Below are 14,149 nucleotides of genomic sequence, written 5' to 3' on the forward strand. Positions count from 1 at the left end.
AGAATTTTTATTGCTTCACCTCGTAGCAGCCTGTCTATGCACAGACTGGAACTGAAATAGCTGAAATTAGAAGTAATTTAACACCTTTAGTTATTTTAGTACAAGCCTTTATGTGAACATACTCTTTCATTTCTGATTATGAGTATCCTATTTCAGTTTAACATAGATGTAAGTTCAAACAGGATATGCATAATCTTAAAGGAGTAAATTAGGTACAATTTTAGTTATTTCAGTTCCAGTCTTGTGTAGCTAGTTTAGACCTGAGTTAGGGTCTTTCTTACCATCTGATTGTATCTTGTGCAATAAACCACTGGTGTCAGACCAGGTTTTAGTGGAGATGTCCACAGCAAAACACCCAGTAGGTGCTAATTGTCACCTGTAGGGGTGGTGCCCACATGGAGGTTAAAGGACAAATGGAAATAGAGCCGTTCCTCAGCTCTGCACCGTGTTTCCTGCAGACAGTGGAGGCACACAGACTGTGTTCTGCTGATGGTGGGTTTTTTTTTCAGCCATAGGTAAGATATATTCTGGAAATCTAGTGCTATCCACCAGAATAAATTTTAACTAAAAAGGGACTGAGGAAAAAAAAAAAGGGACTATTTGTCATCTGAAGTTTTTTTTTCACTGGAGAACTTACATTACTGAGAAATGATTGCTCGAAGTACAGCTCTATGATGATGTTAAAGTTCACTGTTTTTTGCTGTTTGCAGGGGATGGCAGGAACTTTTCTGAAAGTAAAGCTTCTCTGACAACAAGTGTTAAATGTGGTAAAGGTATTGCTGATAATTGGGAGCAATGGACTGCAGTTTTAAAACATGACAGCAGGGCAGAGTAATTTTAGCACTTGTTCTTCTGCCAGTTTTTGCAGCTTTAGAGTCAGATTCTGCTTCTCTACTAAAATATTTATCTTTCCTTTGTTGCATGAAAGACCCACACAAACACAACTCTGGTGTTTTCTGAAGTAGGGCTGCGATGAGACTGAAGTTTAAGTTTTAAGGCCTACTGAAAGCACAAGACATGTGGTGTGCTTTAAGGTGGGTCAGCCGTTATTTTGTAGACTGTAACGCCAGTTGTAAGAAGAGGCTCAAAACATTCAGAAAGAAGTGATGTATTTACTTTTTAAATCCTGTAATATTAGTATAAATGTTTTTGTCCATTCTAGCCAGGGACACTGTTGTGACATTGACCCAATTTCGGTTGAGCTGCTGTATTTGGAGGGCAAATGCTTCCCCCCACCCGTGTTTATTCAAAAGCCAGGAGCTTTCCCTCAGGCTGGAGTTCAAAGTAAGAGAACTGCAAGTGCCATGGGGCCATTGCAGTTTGCTCTTTTGGCCTCTCAAGCTCCTTGGGATCTGGTAGATCTGTTAAAGGATGTTGCTGGACATTTGTCCTGTGTGTGCAGAGCGTGTGTACAATATAATATAAGTTTTGGATATTGAACAATATGAATAAAGAACTTCAAAAAGCGGGTTCTTTCTCTGAAATAACCTAGACGTCTGGTTTTAATATTGTTCAGCAGGAACTGAAGAAGGAAAGGTAAAAACTCTTAATTCAAGATCTTTCTGAGCAGACATGGTCTTATCTAATAACAACACTGAACATATGTTTTTTTCTGAGGCAAGATTTCTGCTGTGAAAGCCTAATGGATTTTTTTCTTCCTTCAAAGTAAATATGCACTCAGGAAGGAGTAATAAGAACTTAGACTGTAGGGAGCCTGCTGAATATTAGCAAATTTAGTAATGTGAGGATGAGAACTTCTTTCTGGTCTATTTGGGGAGTTTGAAAAAGAAACACAAAACTTGAAGATTGTATGTTGCATGCATGTGTGAAGTTTAGAATATATATATTCAAAGGTTCCCTTTCTTTCCCCTTCCCCCTTTTAACATGTAGATTTATGAGGAATCAAAGATGAACTTGGAGCAGGAGAGGCCTTTTGTCTGCAGTGCCCCAGGCTGCTCACAGGTGAGTGGAGTCAGCGGTGATATTAATTGAGTCCTCAGCACTAGCTCTGGCTTGTATAATACCTCCTGATATATTAACACATGTCTAATAATAATATATGTTTTGTTTTTTTAAGTCCTTCCCCCCAACTCCCTCTTTGTCCCAGAAGATACTATTACAAAATATTTAAAGCAAACATATAGCTATTCAAGAGTGAGTTGGTAAATGTACTTTTTCAGGCTGCTTCTGTTCCTTCCCTTGCCCCTAACTCCAATGTTTCAAGCCAAGTATTGCAAATCCTTTAATGGTTAGCAAGAGAAGACACACTAGGAAGGAACACATTTGTCTTTCTTTCTTCTGCTTATTTGTACAATGCAATAATTATATTTCCCAGTGGATATGGTGACTCTCCTAGGATTTTTTTTTGTATGTATAATCTTTAAGCACAGTGCAATCTTGTTAGCTAATATTTTAATATTTTTATTTTTGAGAGATCCTCCTATTAAATGTCCTCTATTTAAAATGTAACCTATAGATAAGTTCTGCTCAAGGATGTACATGTGGAATTCCTGTTGACTGGTGATCTGCCATGTGCTTCTGAGGATACAATAGGAGCTGTAGCATTAGATGTCTGATCTTCTTAAAAAAAAAAAAGAGAGAGAGAGAGAGGGATTTTACCTGTTTAGGTTTTGAATTGAATATTAAGAGTTTCTTCTGCAAAATCGATAATATCATCTCGTCCCCTGCAGTGATGAGGGAAGTTCCATGTGTGGCACTTCAAAACTGATTTTGTTCTGTGACAAGAGTTTGCAAGTAAAACCTCCAGGCAAGGACATATTTTGGGTTTTTGCCACAGACCTCCTATATGCATCTGTTTTAAGTGATTTAGCTTACCCATTTCCCAGATTCACTTTCTTTTAATGAGGGTAATATTTTCCTGCTTTAACTATATGTTGAAAGTTTTCAGCTGGCTAATATTTTTACAACTCTTTGGGTTCTCGTGATAGAAAGAGGGATGAACAAAGTATTGTGTGATTATTATTGGAGTGTAGGTGTTGATTTCAACAGGAGCTGAAATAAGAAAAGGAGAAGCTGAGCTCAGATTACCAGCTGGCCAAGAAGCTTTTGCCATTTAGTTAAATGGGAAAGTGTATCTTGTTGGTTGTCTCTCTAACTGAGGATTTTTCACTTCTGACCTCCACATGCACCATTCTATCACAGAGATAATATAAAAAATCTGAGTTTCGGAGTCAAAATTTATGTACCTCTTTGTTGAATTTTAAAACTAACTTCCACTCAAATCAGTGGACTTGAACCTGTTAATGTCAGCAACTAAATTCCTCAGTAGAGTGGAAGCTGATCCAAACAATCTAAGCTCCATTAGGTATTCAGAGACAGTTTTTTTGGTACACGGTTATGATTTGGGAAGATGAACAGTCTATGGGTGACTTCATCTTTTTAAAAAGCATTTCACGTCTCATTTCAAAACATTATTTCTGTCTGTTGTAAAGCAGGAATTGACAGAAGTAAATACAGTAGATCTGGCTAACCTTTCCGGGACTTGCTTCTCCACTGCGTTTATTGGATGGATGAGCAAGTTGGTCTTTTGCACAAGCAAGAAAATAGATTTATAGAAAAGACACGGAAGTCTGGACTGAAGGAGTAACTTCTCAGTCACACAAGGCCCTCTATAAGCCTTGCCAATCTCACCCTGGAGACAGAGCACAGAGTTCCATGAAGGAAAATCTCATTTCCATGAGAAGAACCGTGTTTTTTTCTCACAATATCATTGAGCAAGATCATTCACATATTCCATTTGTTCTTAACATAAATTTTTAGTGCTGCATTTCTTCCAGATGAGTAAGCAATGAACCAGGATTTCATAGAGAGGAAGAGGTCTTTGGGATTTATTTATTTTTTCCAGAGGACTCATTCCTATTATTTATGCTGCTTTGTCTAGGGCCTTAGAGAGATTCTCAGAAGGTGTAACATACTGCAACTATTTATACTATAGCCACAAGCAAAGTCACTTAGTCAAGAATATACTATGTTGAAAGCATTATGTTACTTTAACTCTGTTATTGCCAATTTTTGACATTCTGCTATGTACCTATGGCTTTAAAGAGCAGTTTTTATTTTTTTTCCCCTAGCCATAGTAATACATCTTTTGGCCTTTGCTAGCCCTGAAATAACCCTGTTAAAACTATTGCAGTAGCAAAGGTCTGTGTACTCACCTTCTGATGAAGAAAAGTTAACTGAACTGTTGGGCCCTTAGACCCTAAGTGTTCAAATGCTTGTGCGTATATTCAGATTTGTCCCTTCTTGTTCAGAAGCTGTTTGCTGTAGCATTCTGTTATCAGACTATGTAATAAAAATGTTAGCACACTTACTGGTTTCTTATAAAGCATGGCCCTTCATCATCTCTACTTGACGAAGGGAAGGAATCGATTTAGTATCATAAAGGATCATAAATAGTTGTTAGATACTGAGCACTACTGCAGTGTGAGTTTAAATCAAGTCAATATAGCAGACTCTTCCAGATATAAAGATGCATTTTACCTGAATACTGGCTTCTCTGATTATTGTTACTGCTGTTCAGCATGCGTTCAGCATGCACAGGTTGCAGAAAGATACAAAAGCAGAAAAATCAAGTAAAAAAATTTAAGACATCCTGCATTACTTTGCATTTGCCATGGGCTAAGAGCATATACAACAGCCGTTATCACAGCTCTGCAGGCACGTGATAACATGTGAAGCTGTGGTAACTGGAGCGTGTGTCCAAGACCCTTGGAATCCCAGACTTGGTCTGGCAACTTTTTCGAGCAAATGCACTGCACTTTTTTGTGTGTAACCCCAGAGAGCACTGCAGCAAATATGTTTCTAAGCAGAGATATTTGTTACTCATATTCACTTGCATTTTCAAATATTCTGTTGCTGTTCCTGTGCCATTTGGATGGCTGGATACATTTCTTCTCTCTCTCATTTTTGAAATTCTGTCCAATGCCAGAAGTTTATTAGCAAATTAAATTCTTCTTTTTTTTTTTTCTTCCTTTTCTCTCTCTCTCTCTCTTTCTGTGTTTGCCTGACAGCGTTTTCCAACAGAGGATCATCTGATGATTCACAGGCACAAACATGAAATGACTTTGAAGTTTCCTTCAATAAAAACAGATAATATGTTATCAGGTAAGAAGACATGAATTCAAGAGTCAAGATAACTATTCAGATGATGTTGAAAGCATGACTCCTACTGGAAAGCTACTGGCAAAATACCTCCAAGATTGGTTTTAACCCCCCTCCCCCCATCTCCAATTAAATAACAAGTAGAGATGGAATAAGCTAGAATGTGTATCTTTGGACAGAAAGACAGCTGCCATTCTTACGCCTTCCCACGGGTTTGGCATGAGAGGGAGAGAGATTGCTGAACCGCAGCCATGCTGGCAGCTCTGTCGCTGCCTCCCTTGTCAGCGCGCCAGTGAAATACGGGCACTTAGGAGCCCGTCACCCGGGAGCCCAGCAGTGAGTGTGGTAATGAAGTGCATTTGTACCGTTCTCGCAGGACTCGCTATTTTAGCTTTGACAAGCTCACTTCAGCAGCCGTAATGGGCCACATCATTAGAGTCACCTTTATAAAGCCCTGCCCACTTTAAATAGCTCTAAATCCTCCAGCTGGAGAAAGGTAAAACAGCGGGTGATAGCCAGCACTTTTCCCCCCAAAGTTAATCATCCCTCTCCACTTCTCCCATCATGTTACAGGGTACAGAACTGTCTGTATGTGCAATTACAGCCTATAGTTTCTGATGTGGTTTCCTCGTATTCTTGTCTGAGTATCCACACAGTGGTGGCTTGCTAGTATTCAGTAACAGCTGGGTAAAATCACAGGCATAAAGCTAATCTTACTGCCTCTGTCCTCTCCTGTTCCCTTTCCTATTGTATATTCCTTGGGCTGTGCTAATTGATACTTAGGAATAATATTAGCATTTTTCAGGTTTCAAAGTAATTGTGGGGAAGAAACTTTGATGCAAATGTATGTGTGGATGTTAACAAGTTTTTGATACTTCTCTTTTGAAATAGGCTTCTTAAAGGTAAATTGTGCCTGTTGTAACCTGAGACTGCCTACTCTCAGCAAAACTTCCTCCATCTCTGACCATTCTGGGTGCAAATATAGTAATTAGTAGTTAGGAGGATCTCAAGCAGCCTATTTTATGGATAAACCCCTAGAAATCATATCTGGGTAGCAAATGCTTGCAATTATTTCATTTAGATTTTTGTTTTGTTGATCTTCTGCCTTTGGGACTTTAGGTACTAGAGAAAAATATGACAGACCCCCATCCCAAATTGAATTTCTTTTCCTCTTATTCTGGAAAATGCCATAGTGGACTAAATTCGGAAACAAGCAGTACATAGCACATTGGAGAGTAAGGCCTGTAAAGTCTGTGCGTGCCAGCTATGCCCACAGAATCCTATGTTTGCAAGCACAAATGAGAAAATGCTGCCCTTGCAGTTGGCAGTGTCCTCTGGCAGTGAAACTGCTTGAGGACAACTGTACTTTGGGCACATTCACCCCATGAAAGTGCTCGCTTTTGTTAGAACTTTCTGTTTGGTAAGAGTCTTGCTCTAAGGCAGTTTCTAAGAAGTATATTCTGTCATCAGAAGTCTCCTGAGTGAAATAGCTCCATTTATGTTTGCCAACTTCTGTGATACAGGTGTCCTCCTTCCCATGGATTGCTTTCCCAGTGAATGCTTTGAATGGCTTCCAGGATTCCCATCAATAGTGTAGCCCTGCAGTTAGCTAACTCAATATGTAGAAATGCATATTTTTTTGTCCAAAATGGCTATAAGATTGTGTTTGAGGACTACATTTTTTATGCTTTATATATGACTATCCTCTGTTGTATGAAAGAGTAAAAAGCTGCTCATGTTCTCAAAGACTATGGTGAGCGTGTCTGACCAAAATGGCCTGACAACTTGGTGCTGTCATGTGTGATTTTTCTTTTATGTTCATTTCGTAGATTTGTTTGGCATTTTGCAGTCCTTAGTTTGGAAGCATCATAGATCTTCTGCTCTCTGCTCGGAGACGTTGAAAAATAGTTGTTTCATTATCCAGCTAAACCCTGGGGAAATCTAAATACCTTAAAGTTTAAGATGTTTTATTCTTGGATTTCATAATGAAAAATTAATGATATATGGGAAAAAGAGTCAGACTTTTCTCTTAGACATTTGTCTTCATGTCTTCCTTCTTGTTTTTTTTGCATTTTTGTTCATTTGATTTTTGAGGGTGAGGGGGAATTGTTTCTGTCATCGGTAGACTCAAAGAAGCAATTGCCCTATAATAAGCCAGGTGCAGTGTTAGTGTGTGGGGTGTGTGTGTATGTGGTTTTTAAGCTGCCTTGAAGTCAGATTTTTCTCCTTTTTTTTCCAGTATATTGTATAATATCCTTTAATGTGCCTTTTTGGATTTGAATCTGTCCAATATTCCAAAAAGAATGTGGAAAACAAAAATAATAGTCTGTGTGCTTTAAAATAGCATTAGAATTATTTACACTGTTTTGAGACAAAGTTAATCCCCAGGCTGGGGTCACTATAATATCGATAATATTTAACACACAATAACCGTTCTGTATTCTATGAACTCTTATTGGAGATAGTCACTAAAATTGCAGGGCTGTTCATCTTGTACCAACACATCTTAGAAACTGCACAAAACATGACTTAAGAAGTAGGAACATGTTTCTGGAGTATGAAATGTGTGCTAGGTTGTGAAATACAAATTTGTAAGTGAGAGGTAAAGTCAAAATATGTTGTTTTGTGGGCAGGGTCAGTGTTTAATAACAAATGTTACATGACCTGATTGAAGCTGTTGGTGCTATGCCAATTTATCAGGTATATCTAGCCAAGAGCTTTCCTTATTACCAGCTAGTTCTGCTATATTTATAAGTTCTATTTTATCTAGTGTTTCCTGAACTAATTCAGAAACTCCAGGTACATACTAAATGGCCACGTTCTCCAACCCTTTAAAGGAAAAGGAAGTCTATTAGAGGCATTTCATTAAAATACAAGTGATTCCTCTGTCGATAACTTGACGTTCATTTTAAAAGATGGCAATAAGATTGTAATGTTAGTTATTCCTTTTTCTGTGTGTGTTTTTTGTCTGTTTGTTTGTTTGAAAGCCTTGTTTGACTATAGATATAGAGTCATTGATGGTTTCCATTTTCATGTTTCTTAGCCAAAAAAGAACTGTTTGAGATAATACATAATGTCTTATCTAAGTTTTGTATGCTAGTTGTGGTTGCAGGAAACTTTGAAGTTAGTTTGACTGAAATGAGCAGAGAGCATCTCTCTGTTCGTGTGCTGCTTAAACATTACATTGTTGTGAAACTCTGCGTTTTGTGCATGTCAAAGGTTTTTTTTGTTTTCACAACACTGAAATATTAATGACTACGGGACAGCTTGTTCCCTCCAGGTGAGTACTACAAGCTGTCTTGAACGGAATTGTGGGAGGATCAAATTTAAGAGGAGAGGGAATGAAAGCTTGCCATCTTTGAGGGGGGGAAGAAGAATTTGTTCCAAAAAGTGGTTCTAGCAGATGAGAGGCCAGGGTTATCTGTGTATGTGGAAAACTTGTTTCTTTCTAGTTCTGTTTACTGAAATCCCGTCCTCTGGATTTTTGAAGGTAAATTCCACTATGGAGATAGAAACAGCCTCCTCTAGATGAAAAGGTGTGTGGAAAAAGTAATGCAATTATATTAATTTATCCAGGTAATGCCTGTGTCAGTGAAGGAACTTACATCATCCTTGGTTGACCCATTTTATTTCTCTTTGTGATTTACAAAGCGAGGTTTATCTAGATAGGAATTTTGTGGAGTGCGAATTGAGTGGATATAAGGAAAAATTGTTTTGTCTGATTTCTTGTTCACTTCAGTGTCTCTTGTTTTACCAAGGAATGAAATGGAAAGTCTGTTGCGCCTTCGTTTTCCTAAAACTGAGCTAAGGAGGTTTCTGAGTGGGCAGGAGAGATTAAAGACGTGTTGTACCCAATGTGCGTACCCTCAGAGAAAGTCCAGTCAGCACTTTAAATAGTGAATCATATGGCAGTAAAGTTCTTGGGAGCCCTCAGCTGTGAGCTCCTCTGTCAGGGCAGTTCCACCAGGTGCAGCTAAGGGCACCTCTGCCCACTCTGCTCTTCCATCACTTGCGGCGTCAGGACCTTGAGCTTTCGGTCCGCCTGAGTGATAACCTACTGAATCAATGGAAAGACTTCCTTGATATTTTCAGAACATTCCCCTTATCTTGTGGCTGCTTGATGGGCAGCCCTTCTAATTTCAGTCCTAGACCTATTACTTGGACTTTGTTATCATTGCATGAAAGTATAACATGGGTAGTATATAAATTCAACAAAGCTCCACAGCTGAACAAGCCAAATGTCTGTTATTACTGCACATGAGACTAAACACTTAAAAAAAAAAAAAAAAAAAAAAAAAAAAAAAAAGATGAAGAATCAAGTTACACTTTGGAGCTGTGCTATTAGATATCTTTTACTGAGGATGAATAACATTTGCAGTAGTTTAATGGTCAATATAAACTTTAAAAATCTGGAAATTCTTTTTTTTTTTTTTTTCTCCCCAAGTGAAAGCATGTTTAGCATAGCTGTCTTTTGATTCTCTAGCTTTTTCTTAAACTGGTATCATGCTTTAATATTTTCATTCATGCTTTGAGCGATGAAATTCTAGGATCTGGGCTAGTTTTACAAAATGCATTCTGGTAGGGGATTCAAATAAACTCTTTGTATAGCAAGTTAGTGCTGCATTTACTAGAATAGTCTTTATTAAGGCTGTTGTTTTGACAGCAACTTATTGCGACTGAGTCTCATTTAAGAGATTATTATTTTAGTAATTACAAAAAAAAACCCCAAGCTCCACAGCCAAACATAGTGAATATCTAGTGGAATCTTTTTACTTTGCTAACGACTTCAAATTTCCCGTTGCTTACCACGTATGTTTTCAGTGATTGTAGAAAATCAAGGGTCACCATATCAAACACTGCAGTTGGGGATAGGTTTTGAGTATGGTTAGCAGCCATATATATTCAGTATATCAGGTTCCAGCTAGAGTCTAATTGTTGAGATTTTATGAAATTCTCTCCTATAAAATACAACACGTTCACTTTGAATCTTCAAAGATTAGACAGTTCAAACTTTTTTTTTTAATTCTCCAGTTACATTTTTGAGATCTGTTTAAACTTAATGTTTCTTGCAGCCCATCTGCAATAGTAAACAAACAGATTGATTACTCATTTGAGTAGTACACCAAACAATATATTTATCACCTAATTGCAAGTTTGACAGGTTGTGTGTTCAACATGGTGATAAAGACTAGATAGAAGTAACTTCCTCAGCAGGCAAAGGTCGACCTGTGAAGCTACAGTTATCTAGAGGTGGATGCCCAAAAGCACAGTAAACTAGTTATGGTAACTGTTGTGGATGGGATGATTTTGTTCATTGAACAGTCTGACTGAACTGGGATGGCTGCTCAGTATAACAGCCAGATATCTAAGGTTAACCCAAACTCACCTGAATCCCAAGCAATCCAATTCAAAATGCAGCTTGGGCTGTTAAAGGTCTGGATTGTCTGGAACACAGTGCATGCAGGACAGTCTTCTATAGTAACCTGTGTGTCCTCAGTGGGAAAGCTGAGATGGTGCTAGCTCGGTCTGAGTTTTGTTCTAGGTGAGTCTGGCATATCTAGGTGCTGAAGTATAGCAAATTAGAGCCTTGTTCTTGGTGACCCTGCAATATTTGTGGGTGCTAGTGATAGAGAGCAACAAAAGATTTGTTTGTAGCAAACAGGGAAGACTGAGGTCAGGCACAGCTGTTGGAACTATTAATGCATTTTTAAGTGCTGAGATTTAGGAATATTTTATTGATTTTGGGAGACCAGAATGTGTAACTTAAGCCAGGGTCTCCTTTGTGATATTGTTCCCAGTTAAAACAAGGGAACTTGCCTAATTTAGATAAAAGAATTGCTGTGGGTTCAGGGTAGTGTCTTCTACTAGGAATGTTCCCCCTACCTGAAGGAGAATTAGTGTTTTCCAGAGATAAAATGTTTGGTTGCCTCAGGAGCAAAAAAGAACCTGAAGCCCTGAATCAGTGGACATGGGATAAGTGCAGTTTAACCACTGCACTATGTAATGTCTCCACATCATAAAGTTTGAGTTTTTTTGGCAATTATGCTGTCATATACATGCACGGGTTTTGTGGACCTCTGGTTTCTATGAATGTTGAAAGATAAGGTATTATAAGGTAGAAAAGGTGGGCCTTGGTGTACATCTGATCTAGTTGGCTTTCAGAAGGTCTGCAGGTGGGGCTTGGGGTGGTTGCTGATTGTGTGCTTTTTTGTTTGTTTGAATTTGGGGCAGTAGGAGGAGGGCTGTCTGTTTAATGAAATGTTCTGAACTGTTGCCAGTCTGATTTCTGGACCATAGAAATTACAATAACAATATAGGGAGATTGAGGTAATTATTTACAATGACCATATCAATATATAAGGGGTATAAATAGCGTTACTAATCTATCAACTCTAAGGCTGCTAGATAATAAATCAAGATGGTTAATTGGAAATATTATCCTCTGAAGCCCGCTGTAGGTAACACAACATACTTGATTTCCTCGGGCTGTTTGTGATACAGAAGGACTGCATTCAACATGTGCAGAAGGTGGCAGAATGAAGCCTTTGTGCATTGGTCCAGATTGCCTGTTTTCACTGAAATTAATGTTGAAATGGATTTATTTCACTGTCTTTTACATGCATGGAATAGATGCTGAACACTATCAGGAGCAACTAGACTGACTTTAGCTGCATATGCCATAGAAACACTTCGTTATCCATTACATAGCCTCTGGTCTTTTTGTATGAGCGTCTTCTAGTAACACCTGATTTCTTGACCAGCTGTGCACTTTGAAAACTTACAAGACCCTGTCTGTGTTAGTGTTCCCTTACCTGTGTTTATTTTTTTTTTTAATCTGGGTTCAAACAACTCTGAAGAAAGGTTAAAAAATTGGTTTGAGTGACAGTGGTGCCATCAACTTCTTTATGGAACCCTAAATTCAAGTTTTGGTCATGAAAATGATACCTTGCTTATATGATATGGCTGTATCATTGCCTAAGATTTGACATTTCGTATCCTGCCGTATCATTTCATATTTCTTACCTAACATTCAAATATTAACATCCCTTTTATATCCAGAAAGACTTGGCAACAATTATTTTTCTGTTTTTTCTACAGAGCAGTAGCATTTTTCACTGAAGTAGTATTTCATCGTTTTTGGAAATAAAAATCTATTTCTCTGGATTTTCAGTGTACTTCATCTGCAGGACAAGTTGCAGCCAAAGGCCAAAGACAACCCTAGTGTAAATCCACTGAGTTCAGTGAGGTTACCCTAGAGATTAGTTTGGCACTACTTATTTAGGGCATAAACTTGTAAAATGCTGAGTGTCCTCAACTCTGATCGATGTCAGCACCTCATTGACTCAGGTCCCTATGCTGAGTTCCTACAAGGTTCTTGGAAAATCTTCTGTTCCTGTCTCTGGTAATACAGTAGTTAGCTGTGAAAACTATCAGATAAATATGTGTGCATTCCCAAACACTTGAGTTTTGTTTCCTTTAAGCTCACAAGTATAATGCTGAAGCCAAAAGAAATAAAAACAGAATTTTAACGTTAAGGCCTTGCTTCTTATGTTACATCAATATATTCCGTCTGAAATATACCTGTGGACCAGGGTCTTTGCCCTTAAATTACTTAAAAAGGTCAAAGCTGTAGGATCAGACCTTCCAACAAAAGAGGAAATCAGCTTCACACTGATTTTATAAAGAGGAGGATCAACTCCTTAATTTCCAAGTGGAAACTGCATATCCCTTTGTATGTGTTTCTTTTGTACTGCCTTTTGTGTAGGGGCTGCTGCGTGTTTCTATGTTAATCATATAATGTTCATTCTGTCTGATAACAGTTCCCTGTAACAGGGAAATATTAGAACTTGATCCATCTTAGCTAGGCACAAGAAGCTAAACTTTCCCCCTCTGAGCTCACTGAAGTGGGAAGCTTTTGTCTGAGGTCAGATTTGGCCCTGTATGGGCAACTGGGATTAGTGCAACAGGCACTTGTTTTCATTCTTTGTAGAACAAATTTCAAACAATAGGACAGTTGTAAATGACTATGTAGAAGATGATGATTAAGAGGGTTAGGACAATTTTTCTGTAAGACTGGGTAATACAAAGCCGCTTGAGCTGGACTGGAAACTAGGAAAGGAGGAGCTAAGATGGAAGAGATTTTTCTTTCCTTTGCTGCTCGATCAGAGCCTTTTGCTTTCTAAGTCTCTTTTGCCTGAATGAAAGGAATGTCACTTTTTTATTTTTTTTCCCCTGCTTGTGCATAAAGCTGATTGAACCATATGGACTACCCCTATCTTTCTTAATAGGGCTCTGTCTTGTAATTATTTGGGGGTGGGGAAGCTGAGGTGGAGCAGTTCAGAACATGCTTCAGAGTGAATGGAGTTAGCTCAGAGCTGACTTTTATATGAAGAGTTCTTGGTTCCCAACTTTGGGCTCAATTTTCACTTTTCCAGAGAAAGACCAGCCGAGGTCATCAGCAAAACAACTAAGAGTCAACTGGGCAATTTTACTTGCCTTATTTATAGATTTTGGAAAAGAGGCTGAAAATCTTGTACCTTGAGCCCCTCCTGCCTGTAGTATTAAAGAAAATACTATCCTTCCCTGAATTATTTTTGAGGGGGCAACAAATTCCTAGAGGTGAAGGCATACACTAAAAATATTTTGACTTTAAATCTCATTGTTTTTATGAATCTTCAGCACTTGTAGTTAAAACAGAAACAGGATTACTAAAGCTTCTTTGTGGCCGATTTTAATATTTCACAACTTCTTTTTTTTTTTTTTTTTTTTTTTTAATGGCATTTCACTCCTTCAAAAATTATATTGGGAACAATTCACTGAGCAAGATTTCTTTGCACCATGGCTTGCTTCCAGTGTGTTTCAGAATATGAAATTGTGAATGTTTGAGGTGGTTTTCAAGCAGTGAAGGCATAACTAATGTCTATCTACCGTAGTTACCTGTGTGCTGCATGGTAAACATGCATTATCGTATGTGCTGTGAGTTGTTTTACATGCAGTTATTTTTGGAGTTTTATACACAATTTAAATG

General features: G+C 38.2%; 1 protein-coding gene across 3 annotated transcripts in view; it reads left to right on the forward strand.

Moving 5' to 3' along the window:
- CREB5 (cAMP responsive element binding protein 5) overlaps window positions 1–14,149 on the forward strand; it is a 254,832-nt gene that overhangs the window by 39,647 nt on the left and 201,036 nt on the right. For 2 of the 3 annotated variants that reach the window (XR_009957588.1, XM_062569259.1), the window contains exons 2-3: window positions 1,891–1,962; window positions 5,031–5,124. The exons of the other annotated variant lie outside the window; for it this stretch is intronic. Coding sequence is in view for 1 of the 2 variants with exons in the window: in XM_062569259.1 (XP_062425243.1) it covers window positions 1,909–1,962; window positions 5,031–5,124 (148 nt within the window). In the remaining variant the exon portion in view is untranslated. The remainder of the gene's footprint in view (window positions 1–1,890; window positions 1,963–5,030; window positions 5,125–14,149) is intronic. 3 annotated transcript variants of the gene reach the window in all.

The sequence above is a fragment of the Rhea pennata genome, chromosome 2 (assembly GCF_028389875.1).
Source record: "Rhea pennata isolate bPtePen1 chromosome 2, bPtePen1.pri, whole genome shotgun sequence".
NCBI classification, from domain to species: domain Eukaryota; kingdom Metazoa; phylum Chordata; class Aves; order Rheiformes; family Rheidae; genus Rhea; species Rhea pennata.